Below are 19,242 nucleotides of genomic sequence, written 5' to 3' on the forward strand. Positions count from 1 at the left end.
TTGTTTAATTTGTTCGTCTTCCAAATATGTAAACAAATAATTTCCACCACACCGACGGATATGAACTTTAATGATCCCTGCATCTTTGTATCCATATCCACCAGCATGAAAGTAAAACCTATTTGTTAGCGCCCATAATATCCAAATCCTGATGCACACCTCTACATATGTCCTTCAAGTCATTTTCTCTTTTTTTTTTATTTTTTTATCTTTCTCTACTCTCGTGTATCCAACTTTGAGTTTCTTCTCTGCTGGGTGGAGTTCCATGTGGCCCATCTCGTGCATGTAGAGATGGACTGTAGGGTGGTAAGGCTGGTAATGCCCAACCCTACTCTCAAATTGATTTCTCGTTCCCCCGGTGTGGGCTTCCTTTTGCAGGTGGAGCGCTCTTCTTCTACTAACCAAAGATCTAATAATCAGTTTATCACCAGGTTCGTCGCTGGAGCTGCGAGAACAATCGTTGATTCCTCTCTCTTAAAATGGTTGATAACTACGTGGACCTTTTTATTTCCTTTCACGATCAATCAAACTTTTTTTTTCATGTTCTTCTGGGTGCTTTTTCCAAAAAAACAAACAACAAAAAAAACCCACCTTTCCTTATATCATAAAAGCTCTCTATCTCCTCTGGGTTTATTTCCGGTGCTCTCCTGCTTCATCCTGTGATTCTTGTCTCTAGACGGCAGGCGTCAACACCACGGATAAGGAGATGGAGGTGATGGAGCTCAAGAATGTGTCTTTAAAGGACGCTGGGTTGTACACGTGCTTGGCTGGCAACTCTATCGGCCATTCCCATCACTCTGCATGGTTGACTGTCTATGAAGGTATCTACGGTTCTTTTGGTGCCTTATTTTTCGGTTTTTCCCTCTCCCGCTCACACAAAGAGACCCCGTTCAGCCGCACCACCCGGTCCCGATATAACGCACCGCAATTAAATACGCATTCGTTGCAATTCTTTGCAGTTGGCCGAATGCAACCGCAGGCCATCACAGTGTTGCAAGCCGAATCTATCTGCTAAAGACATAGTACACTAAATTGCTGTCATCTGTTCGCATCCGGAACGTTCTGATTACTATACGGTTTTAACGAGCAATTATATCGACGCCGCTACATGTACTAAACGGAAGGATTGGCTTCATTATGCGGTTACAGAAAGTAAACTTTTTTTTAAAATGCCAAATCCACAACTTTTCGTTAGTGTCCCCGGTGGTCAGTGTGGCTGAAAAGATTCTCTCCTGTGTGCAAACGACTTCCTTGTGATGTATCGAAGGAAAGAGAAGCACATTTCTTTCTCTCTCGGTTAAAATGGAAGTGAAAAGCCAAGTCAAATGCCTCAAAATCAACACGGTGCTTAAGGCTGCTCTTAATTATCTCCTTTTATGAGGTGTGTTTGAATGTTTACTAAATTCTGTTTATATAAATATATAATTTATTTGAAACCTATAGTTTGACAAGTTCATTCAGCTGTTTAATCAAGGAAAATTGTAGACAGGTGGGCTTGAGGTACCGATTTGACACGGCTGTGGACTTTCCATTTTTCTCCCCCCCCTAACCTCTTCTTTACTCTGCTAATTAACATATCTGTTTCATATTAATATCTGTGTTGGACGAAAAATAATTGACAAGACTCCCAAAGAGTGAACTTCTGCCAACATCATTTCTTCTAACGAAATGAATTCCTGGCATGCTCTTTGGGTTTGCTTTGATAAACCGCGTCCCTCCAGGGCTCGGAGCGGATTTTGGTTTATCGTGTTGCTTGTCAATCAAAGCGTTAACACAAGCATCTTGGAAAGGCGTGTATGGCGTCTGTTCAGCATGCATTGGGCTGCCTTTTGTTACTGTTCTTTTGCACAGGCTTTCCAACAATTCCTTAGATTAAACAAAGTATTTATACAAAACATTTATTCAATATTAGGCAAGACATACATATTGTAATGTGTATTGTAATGTTAATTTTATGTTCTCATTTCAAAGATGTGTTGTTGAAATGTAACTTTACTGTTCATTGTGCATTTCTTTTTTTTCATTCATTGAGTGCATGCATCCAACTCTTAATAACCCGAGCCTTAAGGCTAGAGAAAATTGCTTCCTTAGACTAAGAAACAGCTTTATCATTCAGATTTATCTTGTAACATTACCCCATGACCTAGCTCTCCGATTATGCATTGCTGACATGTACCATCTGGGCTCGAACAGAGCCTCTCAGCCAACACATGCAAACGAATGCAGTTCTGTTAACTTTAAGTTAAGGTGCCATTTTTGCTGAAGTCGTGGACCGCTCGGGTCACTGCATGCATGTCTTACGCGACTTATAATACAGGACATTTTAGTAGGTGAAGGCTGCCAGTAGTTTCGTTCTGTCTCCCAGCACATATGCAGAAGAATGCAGCCTGAAACCCGATGCTTGAAAGACGTGATTATGGCGCAACAATAGGAGTTTGTGCTCTGCGCCGTGTGTCAGTGTTTGCTCTACATTTGTTTGTGTGTGTTTTTTGGGTGCTGTTTTTGGGAGGCTGTGTGTGAAAGCATGATTGTGTGTTCATTTGTGATGAGGATAAAGCCAAAAAAAAAAAAACTTCCATCCTCTACCATCAACCACAAACCCGTCTCACCTTTTTTTGTGCTACCTGTGCATGGCGCGTCTCTCCTGAGCAGCCTTGCCTCCAACGCCGCTGCCCAACCAGACCTACCTGGAGGTGCTGATCTACTGCGTGGGATTTTTCCTCATCTGCGTTATGGTAGTGGTCGCTGTTTTAGTCAAGATGCACAGCTCAGGCAAGAAGAACGACTTCAACAGCCAGATGGCCGTGCACAAGCTGGCCAAGAGCATCCCACTGCGCAGACAGGTAACAGAAAGTAGATAGGGGGTTTGATCTACTCTACTCATACTCATAGTGTATATTATATTAAGAATGATATACCAGTGTGTAAAAATTTTAAAATATACAAGAAATTCTAACAATAAATTCAATTTCTGTATTTGTTTTTTGATGTCAGTGTATATAACTACATATCTGCCTAGTCCACATTAAATTCCTACAAACTTGTGGTAAAAAATGCTCTTTTATAGTGATTATATTTATAGAATTACTCGTATTCCACCTGAAAAAGTGTAATTACATTAAGCTTATATTTTGAATCTTGGAGATGGGGAAATTTGTGAGTATACACTTTTCCATAATCCTATAAAAAAAAGACAAAAAAAAAAAAAAAAAAACCACACACTGATGCTGTACCATTGATTGGAGAGTAATTTGTAAGTATTTCCATGCAGGTGTCTGTGGACTCGAGCTCGTCCATGCACTCTGGGGTGATGCTGGTAAGACCGTCACGTCTTTCCTCAAGTGGCTCCCCCATGCTTTCTGGAGTGTCTGAGTACGAACTGCCTCAAGACCCACGCTGGGAGCTGGCCCGAGACAAGTAATGCATTCACACACACAAACACATGCAGTTGCAGGCCATCATCCCAAATAGTCTAAAGACATCTTCCTATTTTCAATGCAGACATGCATATATTGTATTGCATAGGAGACATTGGTTAAAAATAATGCGGGGTAGAGATACCTAATGAATCTGTGTGCTTTCTCGTATTTTAGGCTGGTCCTGGGGAAGCCTCTGGGTGAAGGCTGCTTTGGCCAGGTGGTTATGGGAGAGGTACTGGGAATGGACAAAGACAAACCCAACCGTGTTACCAAAGTGGCTGTCAAGATGCTCAAATGTAAGTAAAAAAAAAAAACATTTAAATGCCTGTTTTGTAAGTAATAAATAGCATTAAATAGTAAATACATAATAGTAATAATAAACAAATAATATTGCATTAATCTGGAAATTGGAATAATAATTGGAACACATTGATACGGTTATCCTCCTCTGGATAAGGTTAGAGGAGGTGTGAGTGCGAATACTTTAATGGCATTTCTAACAGTTCTCCCAAGTGCATGAACTTTTTACCAAGACTCTTAAGTCTCATTCGTATTCCACAGTTGTGCACAGCATCTTTTGAATTCTCCAATAAGGGGGGGGTGGGTGTGGGTGGGTGTGTGTGTGTGTGTGTGTGTGTGTGTGTGTGTGTGTGTGTGCTAGTTTTATTACTTCTTCTCCGCCAAGGACACACCCTATCTATATTTACATTTTTATCTTAATAATGGTCAGACCTCAGACACTCTCATTATAGTTACTGCTTCCTGCATCCAAAGCTCAAGACATCCCTTTACATTGCTAATGGAAATTGTAATGGTGGCAACATAACGGCTTCCATTGATAAATTGCTGTGAGAGGATCGATGTTTAGTCTAATTTGTTTTACTTCAACCTTTGGGTATCAATGCTAAGGCTATAGAATTTCTTATTCTGGACACATTCAGGTAGCTTTATGTATGTCATGTTTTCATGCTCCAGGCACAATAACTCAGGGCAGGTGAGCTGGGCTTTTTCAAAAGGCCTTGATCTATTTATCTAATAGTGTATTTGGTTGGTAAGAAAAAGGACGGAGTGTCTCATGATTTATTTTTTTTGCCTCGTCTTTTTCTTGGCACAAAGCTACTCTTTGGATTTTTTGGTTGCATTGTTCCTTTTCACTATGCCAGGATTACTGCAAGATTGCTTTTATTATTGTTAGTAAGGTGAAGACCTTTTGGAATAATTCTCGCTAAAATCTCTGGATTTTATCTTGTCTATAGCTTGCCGTGTTTGTAGGTTTCTCTGAGATTTGTGTGACCCCTCACCCCAGAATTTTAATGCTTGGTTATCTTTCTTTTGCTTTACAGCTGATGCCACGGAGAAGGACCTGTCTGACCTCATTTCTGAAATGGAGATGATGAAAATAATCGGCAAACACAAAAACATAATCAACCTGCTAGGAGCCTGCACACAGGATGGTAAGAGAGAGATAGAGATCCATCAGGCATTATCATTTCATGATCCAATCACTAGTGACTCACTCCATATTCACCAAAAGTGATGATAGTCAATTTACTGAATTGAGATGGATGGGATTGGATTTTCTTTGGCCCTTGCCTATAAATGTTATCTTCTTATATAGTTAATGTTGTTTCTGTTTATCTTGAAAACTAAAAATCCAAAATACAGCTTTATTTTAAATTGTATCTAGGATTGTACCTGCATGACCTATTTGTTTTAATTGCGTGAGTTATTTATTCTTTCATACGTAACTGTCCTTTCAGGTCCTCTTTACGTCATCGTGGAGTATGCCTCAAAAGGGAACCTGCGCGAGTACCTGAGGGCCCGCCGCCCACCTGGTATGGAATACTGCTACAACCCAGACCAGGTATCTGTTGAAACGGTTTCCATCAAAGACCTGGTGTCCTGCGCCTACCAAGTAGCACGTGGCATGGAGTACTTGGCATCCAAAAAGGTATAAGTCCCATTAACTGTGTTAAATCGAGTCCAACTAATTCAAAGGCTTTCCCTTCTGTCCTTACACTATTATATGAATGTGTGTGTGTGTGTGTGTGTGTGTGTTCAGTGTATCCATAGAGACCTGGCAGCACGTAATGTTCTCGTGACTGAGGACAACGTGATGAAGATAGCAGACTTTGGCTTGGCCAGAGACATCCACCATATTGATTACTACAAGAAAACCACCAATGTAAGTCATGATCCAACATGCAGTTTCTAGATTCTGCCCATGAGTGACAGCCTGGGAGAACTTTTCCCACTGTGGAATATGAACGTTTTCTTATACACGACCAGGCATAACATTATGACCACCTGGCTAAAATTGTGCGTGTCCCCCTTTTGCTGCTGAATTTGTCCTGACCTGTCATGCATTAACAGCAATAACTGTTGTGTTGGATCGGACCAAACGGGCCAGCCTTCACTCCCCACATGCATTAATGAGCCTTGCCTACCCATGACCCTGTCACCCGTTCACCACTCCTTCCTTCCTTGGAGCACTTTTGATAGATACTGACAACTGCAGACTGCCCACAAGAGCTACAGTTTTTTAGATGCACTGAACCAGTCGTCTAGCCGTCAAAATTTGGTGCTTGTCAAACTCTTAAATCCTTGTGCTTGCCCATGTTTCCTGCTTTTAACACGTCAACTTTGTGAACAAAATCTTCACTTGGTGCCTAATATACACCACCCACTAACAGGTACCATGATGAAGAGATAATCAGTGTTATTCACTTCACCACTCATAATGTTATAATGTCATGATGTTATGTCTGGTCGCTGTATATACAGGGTTTCACGCAGGGTCTTTAAAATAATTTAAGAGCTAGAATAGAGAATTTAAGACTTTTTAAAGCCTAAAATTTAGATTTTTGGAATTTTTAACAGGCCTTAATTTTCCGATGTCCATGTAACACTCACTCTAATGCTAATTGAAATGCCCCTGCAGCACTTTTGTTGTTGTTGTTGTGTCCTTGGTGTTTTAGTTCTTTCTTTCGCTAGTAAAATTAAAATGTGCTGAATTACTACTACAAATAAGATCAGCATGCAACAGCCAATCAGCTTTCTGATATTAGTGCGAATCTCCCTTGGATTGCCCCACAGACGTCCAGCAGATTTTAGTTTTAGATTTAAGGAAGTGTAAGTTTAGCTATACTTGGCTTGGAAAAAAAAAATCTTTGTATTGATAAGCCCTGCGTCCACTATAGGCTCAGATTCCAGCTCTTGGTTGACCAGAGCAAAACACATGCAGATTTTTTGTTTACCGTGGTTGTTTAAGATCTTAGTTTTCTTTTCCACTTGAACTTGTCTGTTCTATTTTCCCTTGTTAAGCTGTCTAATCACCAATACTGTTTAATGCAGGAAGATAGCCACGGTAATGTTGGAAGCTAAATAAATAAAAAGTACAAAATTAAGCGAAACAAAAGAAAGCATATGTATTGTGGCTTAAAACTGAGGTGTCAAATCACATTTATTGGCAGAAAGAAAAACATTTTGACTTCAACCACAGAGTTCAGACATTCACTGAATTTTCCAGACCGTTTCTCACATTACTGTCTAGACAGTGTTATTTGTTGAAAAATAAAGTTTACCATACAGCACTAGTTTCCAGTTTCTAATACTCTGGATAACCTTCACATTCACCCCAAGGTTTTGTTTTTCCTGCTCTTGAATAGCTATTTAATCATCCGATGAGTTAAATCGGGTGTGCTCGAAAGGGAACAATGCAAAAATATGTAGCTGAGACATTGTTTAGCATTATTGATCTGTGCTCAAAGAAAATGACTGGCTTTTGTTTCCCTCAGGGCCGCTTGCCAGTTAAATGGATGGCTCCAGAGGCACTGTTTGACCGGATCTACACCCACCAGAGCGATGTGTAAGTCAAACACATGATTTCTGAACTTTGTATTGTTAACTGTGCACATTCGACACAGCAGTGCAGTGTTTAAAAAGATATTCTCTCTACCTTTCTCTGCTCTAGGTGGTCTTTTGGGGTGCTGCTGTGGGAGATCTTTACTCTGGGTGGTTCTCCATATCCAGGCGTCCCTGTCGAGGAGCTCTTCAAACTGCTGAAGGAGGGCCACCGTATGGATCGCCCTTCCACATGCACACATGAGCTGTAAGAGTTTTGTGTTTATACACTATATACACAAAAGTATTGGGACACTTGAATTTCCCAATCTGTTATTGCAAAGCTGAAGGCACACAATTGTTCAGGGCGTCTTTGGATGGAGTAGCATGACATTTTACCTTCACCTCAACTAAGAGACTCAAACCTGTTTCACCCCTGTGCACAAAGCAAACTCCATGAAGATACGCTTTTATAGAGCTCTGACCTCAACCCTATTTTAATACCTTTGGGATGAATTGGAACACTGACTGCACCCCAGGTCTCCACAACTCGCCTACATCAGTACCTGACTTTACTAACACACTTGACTTGTGTCTGAATGAGCACAAATCTCCACAAGCACATTCCAACCTGAAGTGGAACATATTCCAAAAGATTAGAGGGACTTAAGAGCAAATTGCGACTAAATGTGGAATGCGATGCTCAAAAAGCACATACTGTACTTATGACCAGGTGTCCGCAAACCTTTTGGTAATATAGTGTATTAATGTTATGTGTTGGAAAGGTATTGTTTTGAATATTTGTGTTTTTGACTCCCACTCAATTTTATACTTTTACTGATTAGATACATGATGATGAGGGACTGCTGGCATGCCGCACCATCTCAGAGACCTACCTTCAAACAACTTGTGGAAGACCTGGATCGCACTCTCTCAATGACTTCGAATCAGGTGAGACATCACTGCTGTGCAATCACCTGCTAGTGTTCCCTTATTTTATACATCAAACACAGCAAAAACTCGTGCACACAAGAAGTCAGGCTTGTGGTCTTAGGTGATGCTTTTCTCTTCACCATGGCTGTGAATGGTGGTCGATTTACCGAAGCCTGTCTTTCCAATTCATGGAATGCTTTTTTTAATATATTGTTTTTTCCCCCTGTGTGTTTTTAAATGAAAAATTTTATTTTTTTTTTTTCAGGAATATCTGGACCTGTCTGTCAGCCTGGACCAGTACTCCCCCAGTTTTCCAGACACGCGCAGCTCGACCTGTTCCTCCGGTGAGGACTCTGTGTTTTCCCACGAGCCCAGCGCTGATGAACCGTGTCTGCCTAAATTTCCTCCACATCCTAACCGTGTAGTGGCCTTCAAAAAGCGCTGAGCACCATCCTCTGTGCTGCAGCGTGCTTCTAAGCTGGACCCAATGGACATTCATGGACCGTAGAAGAGATAACGCCCAAACACAGTGCGCACACACAATGGATGAGGATTTAGGACGTGGTCCAAGTTCAGATTCCAATGCATTGAGTAGTCAATCATAGACCCAGTCTTTAGGGCACTTGGGACAAATCTGAGCATCTAAATGGATAGACTTGTTTGTTTTGTTTTTCCTTTTAGTGGCTCAATCTTCCTCATCTGGACTTAAAAAGAAGCCAAAAGAAGTGGAATTGGGTCAGAAATGCTGAATGTTACACACATCGGATATTTTTCCATTTCAAATAAGGAAGGGATGTTCCTCCACTGCCTTTTTTTTTTTTTTTTTTCTCGTCTGGAGATAAAATTCCTTCAGAATACCTACTTTATTTACAGGACTGTCAAAAAGTATTCTAACAAAAGGATTGTTACAATATTAGTCATTTGGTTTAAATGACTTCCTTGTAAATACAGTTAGAAATTTATAAATATGAATATATATATATTTACACGCTACTTTTATCATTATTACATAAATTGATTTTGTGCCTTTTTTTTGTATCTGAATGTCCAGTGGTTTGTTTCTTGGAAAGAGACAAAACATTTGTTCACATTAAAATATGCTAATATTCTATGAATTGATAGCAGGCCAGTTTTTTTTTCTCTTTTTCTTGGGGTATACTCTTAATAGTGGTATGCTAATGTAGCTTGGGGCCGCTGCTAGCATTTCAATGGCATTCAGTACTTCCTCAAGACAAGTCAAGCTACATAATTGTAGGCTAGTTTAGTAGAAATCATTCCCATGTGTTAACAGTTGCTTCTGTAATAAAGACAGCCTCCGAATGGTACTTTTTTAATGGTCTTGAGGTTTATTTAAAGAACCCCCCCCCCCCCCCCCCCCCGCCCCCCCGAAAAAAAAAAAAAAGGGGGATGTGCCTTGGGAACTGTAACATGTTTCAACTTTGATTTAATGGATTGACTGTGTGTAAAACAAAAGCTGCCGTTCCTGCCTTTGAAGGAGAAGGAATTGCGGATCACTTATGTCACTGTAAAAGCATTATGTTAAATAAAAAAAAGCGATTGAAAAACAGATCGGAGTCTTCCGAGTTTGGAACTCACTTCATAAACCTCCTCGTAAATATCCGTTCCTCCAGGGTTTGTTTACGACTCTTAATTATATTCGAGGACACAAAAGCAGGTCGCTTCGATCCTTTTGATTGATGGATCTGTGGATGAACTGAATATTTCCCCCATACTATAAATAAATATATTAACAGTTCGTGATAAAGCTGTCTGGGAACTGCCTTGAGTAACACACATAATTGGGGTTTCCTAACAAATAAGCACCAATACTTTATGGGGAAAAAGTGTTGGGACACCTGAGTTTTCCAGCCACAAAATTGTTACCACAAAATTGAAGGCACACAATTGTAGCATTTAAATTTTCCTCCACTTAAACTAGGAGACACGAACTGCTTCCAGCATGACAATGTTGCACAAAACCAGCTTCACATGGTTTGAACAGGAAGATCTGGAGTGGCCTCCAACCCTGTTGACCAGACATCCTCACCTCACTTACATCAGTACTTTACTCCAATTATACTCCAAAATCTTGTGGAACATCTTCCCAGAAGAGTGGAGGTTATTATAAAAGTAAACGGCCACTAAATGTGGAATTGGATATTTAAATCGCACATACCAATCTTGTCCAGAAACTTAAATTTTGCTGTAGTAAGTATTGACTTTTGTAAAATAAGAAAAATATTACATAAGAAATTCTCCTGTAAATGTCTGAAGAAAGAAGAGCTAAGCAGCGCCTTAAAAATTTGGAACGGACTTCATAAACAGCCTCATAAATATCCATTACCGAGGATGGGGGGGTTTACAACAGTAAATTACATTAGGGACACTTAAGTGGCCGCTTCGATCCTGCCTTTGTTTAATCTGCCATGCCGATTAAATATGTTAATGCGAAAGTCACTCCTTGGCCCGGCTTCGTTGCTCGCCGTTAACGTCTTATTTATAGCACGCTGGATAACTGGGCTATTCTTCCGTAGATCCATCAATCAGAGGCCGCTTTTACCGTTGACGACTGGCTCGCAACCATCCACTGATGCACTGCTTCCATCCTTAGCAACGTGCGAATGCACTGCCACCTGACCACGTGCTCCTGCCTCGCTGGCTGCTCTTCCTTTTACAGCCTCTTCCCTTTTGCAAGCTGCCAACTCGATTTGTTTGTGAGGATTCAGCTGAAGGTTGAACAAGTGCCTTTAAATTTAACGTGCCGGTTCAAACCTGAGGGCTTTTATTGGACACCGGTTGTATAATATAATCTATCATTCATAAAATGGAGTGGCTCTCGGTGGGATTGTTGGGCACTGAGTTGAGGGAGATGATCGAAATTATCCATCTATACCCCCACTGTCTTATCGGGGAGCAAAAAAAATCGTATAAACCAATGGATTTGTTTTGGCATAAAATTCGGACGCCTTGGTTCACTCTTTTGTGCCTTACCCACAATGCCACTCGACAACCTGCTCACAAGGGATTAAGCCATTGATTCATTTCTGCCTACAGAGAATAAAAGTGATGCAGCAGTGCTTTATTACACAATACACAGACAGAAGCATTGGGACACCTGACTGTTCCAGCCATATCTGGTTCTTCCTGAAACTGTTACCACAAAATTGGAGGCACGCAATTATATCATGTCATTTTCCTTCATTTGAACTAGGAGATGCTTAAACATGTTCTAGCAAGAAAATACTCCTTTGCACAAAGCCAGCTCCATGTAGATGTGCTTTTTATGTGTTGGAGCGGAAGATCTTGAGTGGCCTCCTATAAAACTCTGACCTCAACCCTAATGAACATGAATGAATTGAAATGCTGGCTGCTCCCCAGAACTTATTAGTACCCGAGTTAACGAAAGCCTTTGTAGATGATTGAGCAAAAATCTAAACAAGCAAACTCCAGAATCTAGTGGAACATCTTCCCAGAAGAGTGGACTAAATGTGGAATGGGATGTTCGAATTTGTATCCATAAAGTGTACTTGAGTCTGTTTGGCTCTCCATGCTCCTTGCCTGGACTTCATTGTAACTGGCGTAGCAACAACAATGTCCTCCTCCGAAGTTGGTGCAGTGAATTTATCTCACCAGAGTAACCAGAATACGTCAACATCAACCAATAAATTTGCACCAGACACACAAATCACATGCGATGCTGTTTTATGTGTTTCACGTTAATGGTTTTCTTGAAGCATCTACTATTGTTTTCAGTGCAATGTTTTTTTTTTTTCACCTTTATTCTCTGAAGTTGAATTCCATTATTCCATGGTTACCCGGAATGTTAAATGGCTGTTTGTTTTCTGACAGACTCGGGTTTGTATAGTCTAATGGCAGAGTTGAGTACAAGCCTGGGCTGTTGAGTGCCTTATTGCATTTGACAGAAGGTGCACTTGGATAAATGCATTTTAATACTGCACTCTGAGCCACATGAAATACACTATTTAGAGAAAAGATTATGGACAGCTAAACATTAGATTCGTATGTGCTTTTTGAGCATTTCATACCACATTTAGTGCCCATTTGCTGTGTTATAGTAACCTCCACTCTTCTGGGAAGATGTTCCACTAGGTTTTGGAGTGTGCTTGAGGAGATTTGTGGTCATTCAGCCACAAGGGTGTCAGTTACTGATGAAGGTGAAGGGATGAGGTGAAAAGTTCATCTCAAAGGTGTTCATTGGAGTTGAGGTCAGAGCTCTATAGGAGGCCACTCAAGATCTTCCAGTCCAAACAACCATATCGTCATGGAGTTTGCTTTGTGCAAAGGGACATTGTCATACTGGAACAAGTTTGAGTGTCTTAGTTTAGAAACAATTTCATGCTACTGCATCCAAAGGCATGCTATACAATTGTGTGCCTTTAGGTCAAGTCAAGTCAAATCAAGTCAAGTCAAGTCTATAGCGCTTTTCACAACAGACGTTGTCTCAAAGCAGCTTTATAGAAATCAACAGTTAAGGTGAATGGTGTGTAGTTATCCCTGATGAGCAGCCGTGGCAACTGTGGCAAGTAAAAACCTCCTTAGATGTTATTAGAAAGAAACCTTGAGAGGAACCGGACTCAAAAGAGGAACCCATACTCATTTGGGTGACATCTAGAGTGTGATTATAGTCTTTAAACAATACAGAACACTGGAGAGTGAGAACTAACATGAGCACTGGAAAGTAAGATTACGAGTAATGATCTTTCTACAGTCTTTTAGAGTCGTTTGTGGTTAGTTTGTGGTAACAGTTTGGAAGAACCACATCTGGCTGGAAAAGTCAGATACTTTTGTTCATATGGTGTTGAATAATTTGCCTTTGTTTATAAAGCGATGAGTAGTTGCACTGATCCCGCAGGTGTTCGTATTACAATCAGTTACAATTTCTTTCAGTAGGAAAAAGATGCTTGCATAATAGCTGAATCTTTGGAAGCTGATCTGTTTGACCATCATGTCACAGCTTGCAGACGTTCACAACGCAAAAGCTTTGTGAGGTCGTGACTGTTTAGCTCCGCCCATGCCACGGCTCCAGAAGCTCGGCTGTTTTCGAAAGTGAATCGTAAAGCTGGATCGATAACAAATCCGATCAAACTAAAAACTCTTTGGATAGATATGAAGGATGCAATACTAGTCTATAGATCAAAACTAAATTACTTTTTTTACACATACTTTTTTCTAGTTAAAACGGAACAGTTAAGATATTTATAAAAGCTAAAAATAGAATTGAGCTTTGAACTTTTCATTATTAACATTAAACGCTCACCTAAAGTTAGCGAAAAGGTTGGAAACGTTTGGTCGTACTATGCGGACGATGTTTATCTTGTCTTTGGTGAGCAGATTAAAACCCATAAAAAACATCCCCTGTTCGGTTTCTTTGCTAAATTAACCCGGGGAGGTTATTGCACTTGCATGTTTGGCTAAGTCTGAATGCTAATAATAAACCACACTGCTAACTGAATTCTTTTAAATTGTAAGACGTTATATTTAAGGTTCTAAATAATGTACTACAACTTTGAACAAGATCTGTGTGAACTGTGTGTAAGTTGTTTCCCACCACTGTTTTGAATGGGCACGTTAGCTAACCGGAAACGTCCAAGGACCAAAGACGTTCCTTACATGAACATATAACCATTGAAATGGTCTATAGGTACTCAAGATTAAGATTGGCTGAAACTGTGTGTATGTCCCCTTAAATATAATAGTTGGTATAATGCAACATTTATTGTTCAGGTTTGATATTTGGCCTTCTTCCAGTGAGGCAAAAGTGCAATTCAGGATGACTTGCACTTGTTTTTAAAAGTCCTCGCTGGCTGATGTTGCTCCGCATGCAATTAAATCCCAAACAGGACGGATAGAAAGAGCTATCCCCAGCCGGAATCCACACAACTCAATCAAATTGACTTTGCATGGTGACGGTGGCCAGTACAAGGTGTTGTTTAAATTCTGAAGGTCTGCTATGACGTGTCTTTTATGAATTACTTTACCATAACAGAAGCTCACTGTACCTGTTTCAAGCATTTTACAGTCCAGTGAAATATGGATTAATGAGCTTTTGAATTGTTCGGCAGTTTGAACATGATCGGGTTGTGCATCTTTTACGCCCGAGCTGAATAAAGAGGCTGATTCATTGCCCAATCCTCTTATTTCCTCAAGGCAGCTTGATTAATTTGGCAGCTTCTCTTTGTTTGTGTGTGTGTGTGTGTGTGTGTGTGTGTGTGTGTATGTGTGTGTGTGTGTGTGTGTGTGTGTGTGTGTGTGTGTCATTCTGTGCGTTCTCCATTATTCATCCAGCCGTAGCTGCCAGAGCATTTGCCCTTCACCTCAAAGACACACACTGCCTGTCAGAGCAAGGCGCACATGTTTACGCATTGCTCGGTGTGTGTGTGTGTGTTTGTGTGTGTGTGTGTGTGTGTGTGTGTGTGTGTGTGTGTGTGTGTGTGTGTGTGTGTGTATACCATGGCACCAGGATGCAGCTCCATGCTTAAGAAACAAAAAGGGAAAAATGCATTGTCATTGATCTTGGCAGCACTGGTATAAACTGTAACAGGAAATCTGATGTATACACACACACACACACACACACACACACACACACACACACACACACACACACACACACACACACACACACAAACACATTTTCCCCATCATTCTGTGCGGTTTAGGACAAGACTTCGAAACAACCAGAAAAGGATTTGTTATCACTCTGGCTTCAAGATCTCATGTTTAAGACCTCGCAGTGTAAGTGCATGTGAGTGTGTGTGTGGTTATTCTCGGATTCCTCTAATCTTTAGGAAGGTGCTTTAAAGATAAAGTTGCTCAAATTTAGCCTCAGAAAAATCGCAAATACGTGTCATGGACACCATAAGATCCGTAGGCATTTCTCAAACCTCCGAATCCACATTTAGTCCCCAAATTTATAATGTGTACAGTATGTGTGTGATTGTAATGCTAATAGTATTGGATTAGATTAGATTGGATTGGAATAAAATCTATTCTAGTCTAGTTTGTTCTAATAGAATCTAATTTAATCTAATTCAGACCAATTTATACTATTGTAATGCATACAAACAAATCCAATTCAATCTAATCCAATTTAATTTAATCTATACCACTCTAATCTAACCTAATAAAATCTAATCCAATCTGATTTAATCTAGTAAAATCCAAATGTAATCCAATTCACCCAATGTAATAATAATCCAATCTAATCGGATCTAATTTAATGAAATTCAACCCAACCCACTCCAATGTATAATAATACTAATCTATATCTTATATATATATTCTATATATCCGATTAGATTGGATTATTATTACATTGGGTGAATTGGATTACATTTGGATTTTACTAGATTAAATAAGATTGGATTAGATTTTATTAGGTTAGATTAGAGTGGTATAGATTAAATTGAATTCGATTAGATTGAATTGGATTAGATTGTTTACATTACAGTAGTTTAAATTGGACTGAATTAGATTAAATTACATTCTATTAGAACAGATTAGACTAGAATAGATTTTATTAGAGTAGACTGGGCTGGAGAAGATTAGATTGTATTAGATTAGAGTAGTATAGATTGAATTGTCTTAAATTGGTGTAGTAGAGATTGGATTAAATTAGATAACAGTGGTATAGATCGGATTGAATCAGATTAGATTAGATTGAATTTGAATAGGTTTTATTAGCTGAGTTAGGAGAATTGTCCACTTATTCCCCACTTTATGACGTGTTTCATTGCAAGAGTCTTGTGTAGAGTCATGAACAAATTATTTTAAAAAACCTGCTGCATCTCGGCGAAAGTCTTAATGCTGTAGATTCTTAAAAACAGGGGGAAAAAATACGTTGCACAACATTGCGGTTTTGATTAAAAAAGGTTTCGACAGATGCCTCGGCAACAAATACTTCTGAACGCCACAACAACCAGTTATTTGGATACTTTTTTTTTCTCATATACAAAGCCATTTTAGGAAACGTGTCATTTCTTTGTTTAGACTAAAGTTAGCGGTTTGCTGCTCATTATACGATGCGATGAAAAAGAAAAAAAAAAACGGTTGTGGCACAAGCACACTTTCCGACCGATGTGTTTGCGTCGTCGCTTTAGGGCTTTTCAGGATCTCTGCTCTTTATGAATTAAACATACTGTGGACCCTGTAGACCATGAGCTTCATTATTAATAGAATTTTAAAAGATTAACATTTCATCACACAGTAAATCACATAAAACGCTTTGTTTTCAGACACGTTTTCACACGTGGACTTTTCGATACCTATCTAATATCATTGGATTCTAAATAATTTTATTTTAATTATTTCCACATAAATTTTCTTTCTATGGTTTATTTCTTTTACATTAATTCAATTCTCCCTTTATTAGAATTTTAAACATGTTCCAGGTCCATGAAGATAAAGGTTACTTATTTTGGAGTGGAAGATCTCCTGCTGTTGAGCTCTGATCTCAATATTGCATATAAATATCATATGGAACATGATCACATTGAAATTGTTGATGATTTCTCTGTAAGAGAGGAGCTGGAGTTCTTATCTGATTGACTCAAAAGCAATGAGGAGGTTCTGACCTGTTCAGGGTCACTGGCTGGGTGTGTGCTTGTGTGGGTGGGTGTGTTTGACAGGGGTTTTTGCATAGGGCCCCGAGGTCACAAGAAGGTCGTCCGCCATCAATCAGTCCCAGAGTCTCATATTGGTTATTTCCTGCCTTTCACATCCTCCATTCTAATTCTTCTCCTTCAAGTGAATATTGTAAATCTTAAGGAATCATTGGACAGAAAAGGACACAATGACAGTGATCTTGTGAGAGCATTTTACAGATTTCCACTCGAACCTTGACTTTGTGAGGTCGTGAACAGGTCCAGTTGGTAAATCGAGGTGAGGAATTTGGAGCAAGGTGCAAAACACGCTGTGTGAAAAAGTGCTGACATTTTTAGTTGGTGGTGTAGTGGTCTGGTGAAGCGATCAGGACACAGAGCGTAGAGCGAAAAACACATGTGCTCTTCTTGCGACGCGAATTTCCCATGCGGCTCGTGCACCGCTTCCTAACCCTTTTCCAGCATGGCTGATGTGCAACTCTGTGAATGCTACATGTTACTCTTTACACCTAAAACATCTCCGTCCAAATGCTGGGGTCCACCAAAAAACAGTTATTGAATCATTTAGTATTAATTTTTTATTTATTTCAATATCTTTTTATATTTCCCATCTACTGTTGTATAATCTACTGTGTTGAAATTTTATAAGACCCGAATCTGTTCCAGCATGACCATACCTCTGCGCACAAAGCCAGCTCTATGAAGATGTGGCTTACATGGGCTGGAGTGGACGTTCTTGAATGGCCTGATATAGAGACTGCAACCCAGGTCTCCTCACCTTACCTACACCAGTACCTGACTTTACGACCACCCTTGTTTCTGAATGAGCACAAATCTCCACAAGCACACTCCAAAATCTAGTAGAACATCTTCCCAGAAGAGTGGAGATTATCCTAACAGCAAATGGTGACTCATTGGTAAATGAAATGTTCAAAAAAGAATTAATCCTATGGTGAAACATTTGTCTTGCCGTGCATCCTGGTCAAAAGAGGTGTGTGTGTGTGTGTGTGTGTGTGTGTGTGTGTGTGTGTGTGTGTGTGTGTGTGTGTGTGTGTGTGTATAGTTCAAAAGCTGAAACATTGTGACACATAGTGACACATAGTGACATGTAAAGACAATTTAATTGTCTATAAATCTCATATGGAACATGATCACATCAAAATTATTCGTCATTTACAAATTTTTAATTTGTATATATTTATTATATTTTGGTTCTTGGTTTTATGAACCATACGTGTAATAAAAAAAAACGGTCTTAGCATCGGATCTGTGTTCCTGTAGTAGAAAAAACTTAATTTTCTTATTATTTATACTGTAAAAAGCGCTTATGAGAGGTATGTTGCATTCAGAAATACTATGAAGGAGCTATAGATTAAAAAGAAGTGTCAGTGAGCTGGTTTCAGACACCCTGTGTACAACCCCCACAATGCACCTGTGACCCACAGACAGTGCCCTGCCCTTTTCTCTTTCTGGATCAGATTCCATCCACAGGTGAGTCTCTCAACATGCACATACACATGCAAAAACACACATACACAAACACACACACACAAAGATGAGTTTTGACAGCCTTGGCCTGTCACCTCGCTTAATAGTATTAGCCCCCCAGCAAAGTTAGTATAATATGTGAACAGACAGCCTTCACACAAAAAAAAAACACGAACAAAAAATACCTGTCTCTCTTTCCATACACAGCTTTTTGGCTTAAGGCAAGTTCTACACATTCCTTTTGCGGCATATAGGGAGAACAATACCGGCATCGTGAAGCTTTTTTACATTTGCTTGTGTTTTTTTCTTTCCTGCTTGTACATCGGGAAGTAATACGAAAGCTGGTCCATCAAATGGACCATCAAATGAATCAAAGCAGATGTGGGTAGAGCAGTGTTAATGACATCTTCAAAAGAGGTGCAAAATGTAAATAGTAATGGTCATTATCAATTGACAAATATTAAATCATAAATGTAGTTGAGTAGACAGCAAAAGTGCTTATATCTTCGATACTAGAAACTAGAAAGTAGCCAAAAAAATTACTTAAGTACAGTAATAAAGTACAATTGCTCAAATATTTTACACCACATACATAACATACACAGTGTATATTCAGTGTATGATTGAGTTTCGTATCTCTGTCAGAAGTGTGTGTGAAGTTAATGAGCGTCTTTTTGCACAAAGCACCATTAGTGGTTTAATTATTTTAGAGCGCTCATTTACCAAACCGTTATAACCGCAAAGTCGATATTCCTGACATATATTGCTGAACCGAGTCACCATTTAAACTGAAGATGAATAAGCTTAAAGAAGATTGAATAAGTGCCGGGATCGTCAGGTTACGGTTGACTTTTGTGATGGAGTCTGACATGACGCAGTAGATGTCTGACTGTGGCTTTTTAATCACAGCTATAAGTCTACTCGTTTAAAGCGAATTG

The 19,242-nt window shown here is 39.6% G+C and overlaps 2 protein-coding genes across 5 annotated transcripts in view; one reads left to right on the forward strand and one right to left on the reverse strand.

Moving 5' to 3' along the window:
- Nucleotides 1–9,762, forward strand: part of fgfr1a (fibroblast growth factor receptor 1a) — a 30,158-nt gene extending 20,396 nt beyond the window's left edge. The window contains exons 8-18 of one of the 4 annotated variants that reach the window (XM_083554018.1): nucleotides 677–821; nucleotides 2,653–2,849; nucleotides 3,272–3,417; nucleotides 3,594–3,715; nucleotides 4,763–4,873; nucleotides 5,180–5,370; nucleotides 5,482–5,604; nucleotides 7,217–7,287; nucleotides 7,393–7,530; nucleotides 8,108–8,213; nucleotides 8,461–9,762. In XM_083554018.1, the coding sequence (XP_083410144.1) occupies nucleotides 677–821; nucleotides 2,653–2,849; nucleotides 3,272–3,417; nucleotides 3,594–3,715; nucleotides 4,763–4,873; nucleotides 5,180–5,370; nucleotides 5,482–5,604; nucleotides 7,217–7,287; nucleotides 7,393–7,530; nucleotides 8,108–8,213; nucleotides 8,461–8,640 (1,530 nt within the window). In that variant the 3' untranslated portion in view covers nucleotides 8,641–9,762. The remainder of the gene's footprint in view (nucleotides 1–676; nucleotides 822–2,652; nucleotides 2,850–3,271; nucleotides 3,418–3,593; nucleotides 3,716–4,762; nucleotides 4,874–5,179; nucleotides 5,371–5,481; nucleotides 5,605–7,216; nucleotides 7,288–7,392; nucleotides 7,531–8,107; nucleotides 8,214–8,460) is intronic. The other 3 variants (XM_083554017.1, XM_083554015.1, XM_083554016.1) reach the window with 3 other exon arrangements.
- The window catches only part of klhl22 (kelch-like family member 22), a 279,020-nt gene that overhangs the window by 141,910 nt on the left and 117,868 nt on the right, over nucleotides 1–19,242 (reverse strand). The gene's annotated exons all lie outside the window — the stretch shown is intronic.

This window comes from Silurus aristotelis (genome assembly GCF_946808225.1).
Source record: "Silurus aristotelis genome assembly, chromosome: 11".
Taxonomy (NCBI): Eukaryota; Metazoa; Chordata; class Actinopteri; order Siluriformes; family Siluridae; genus Silurus; species Silurus aristotelis.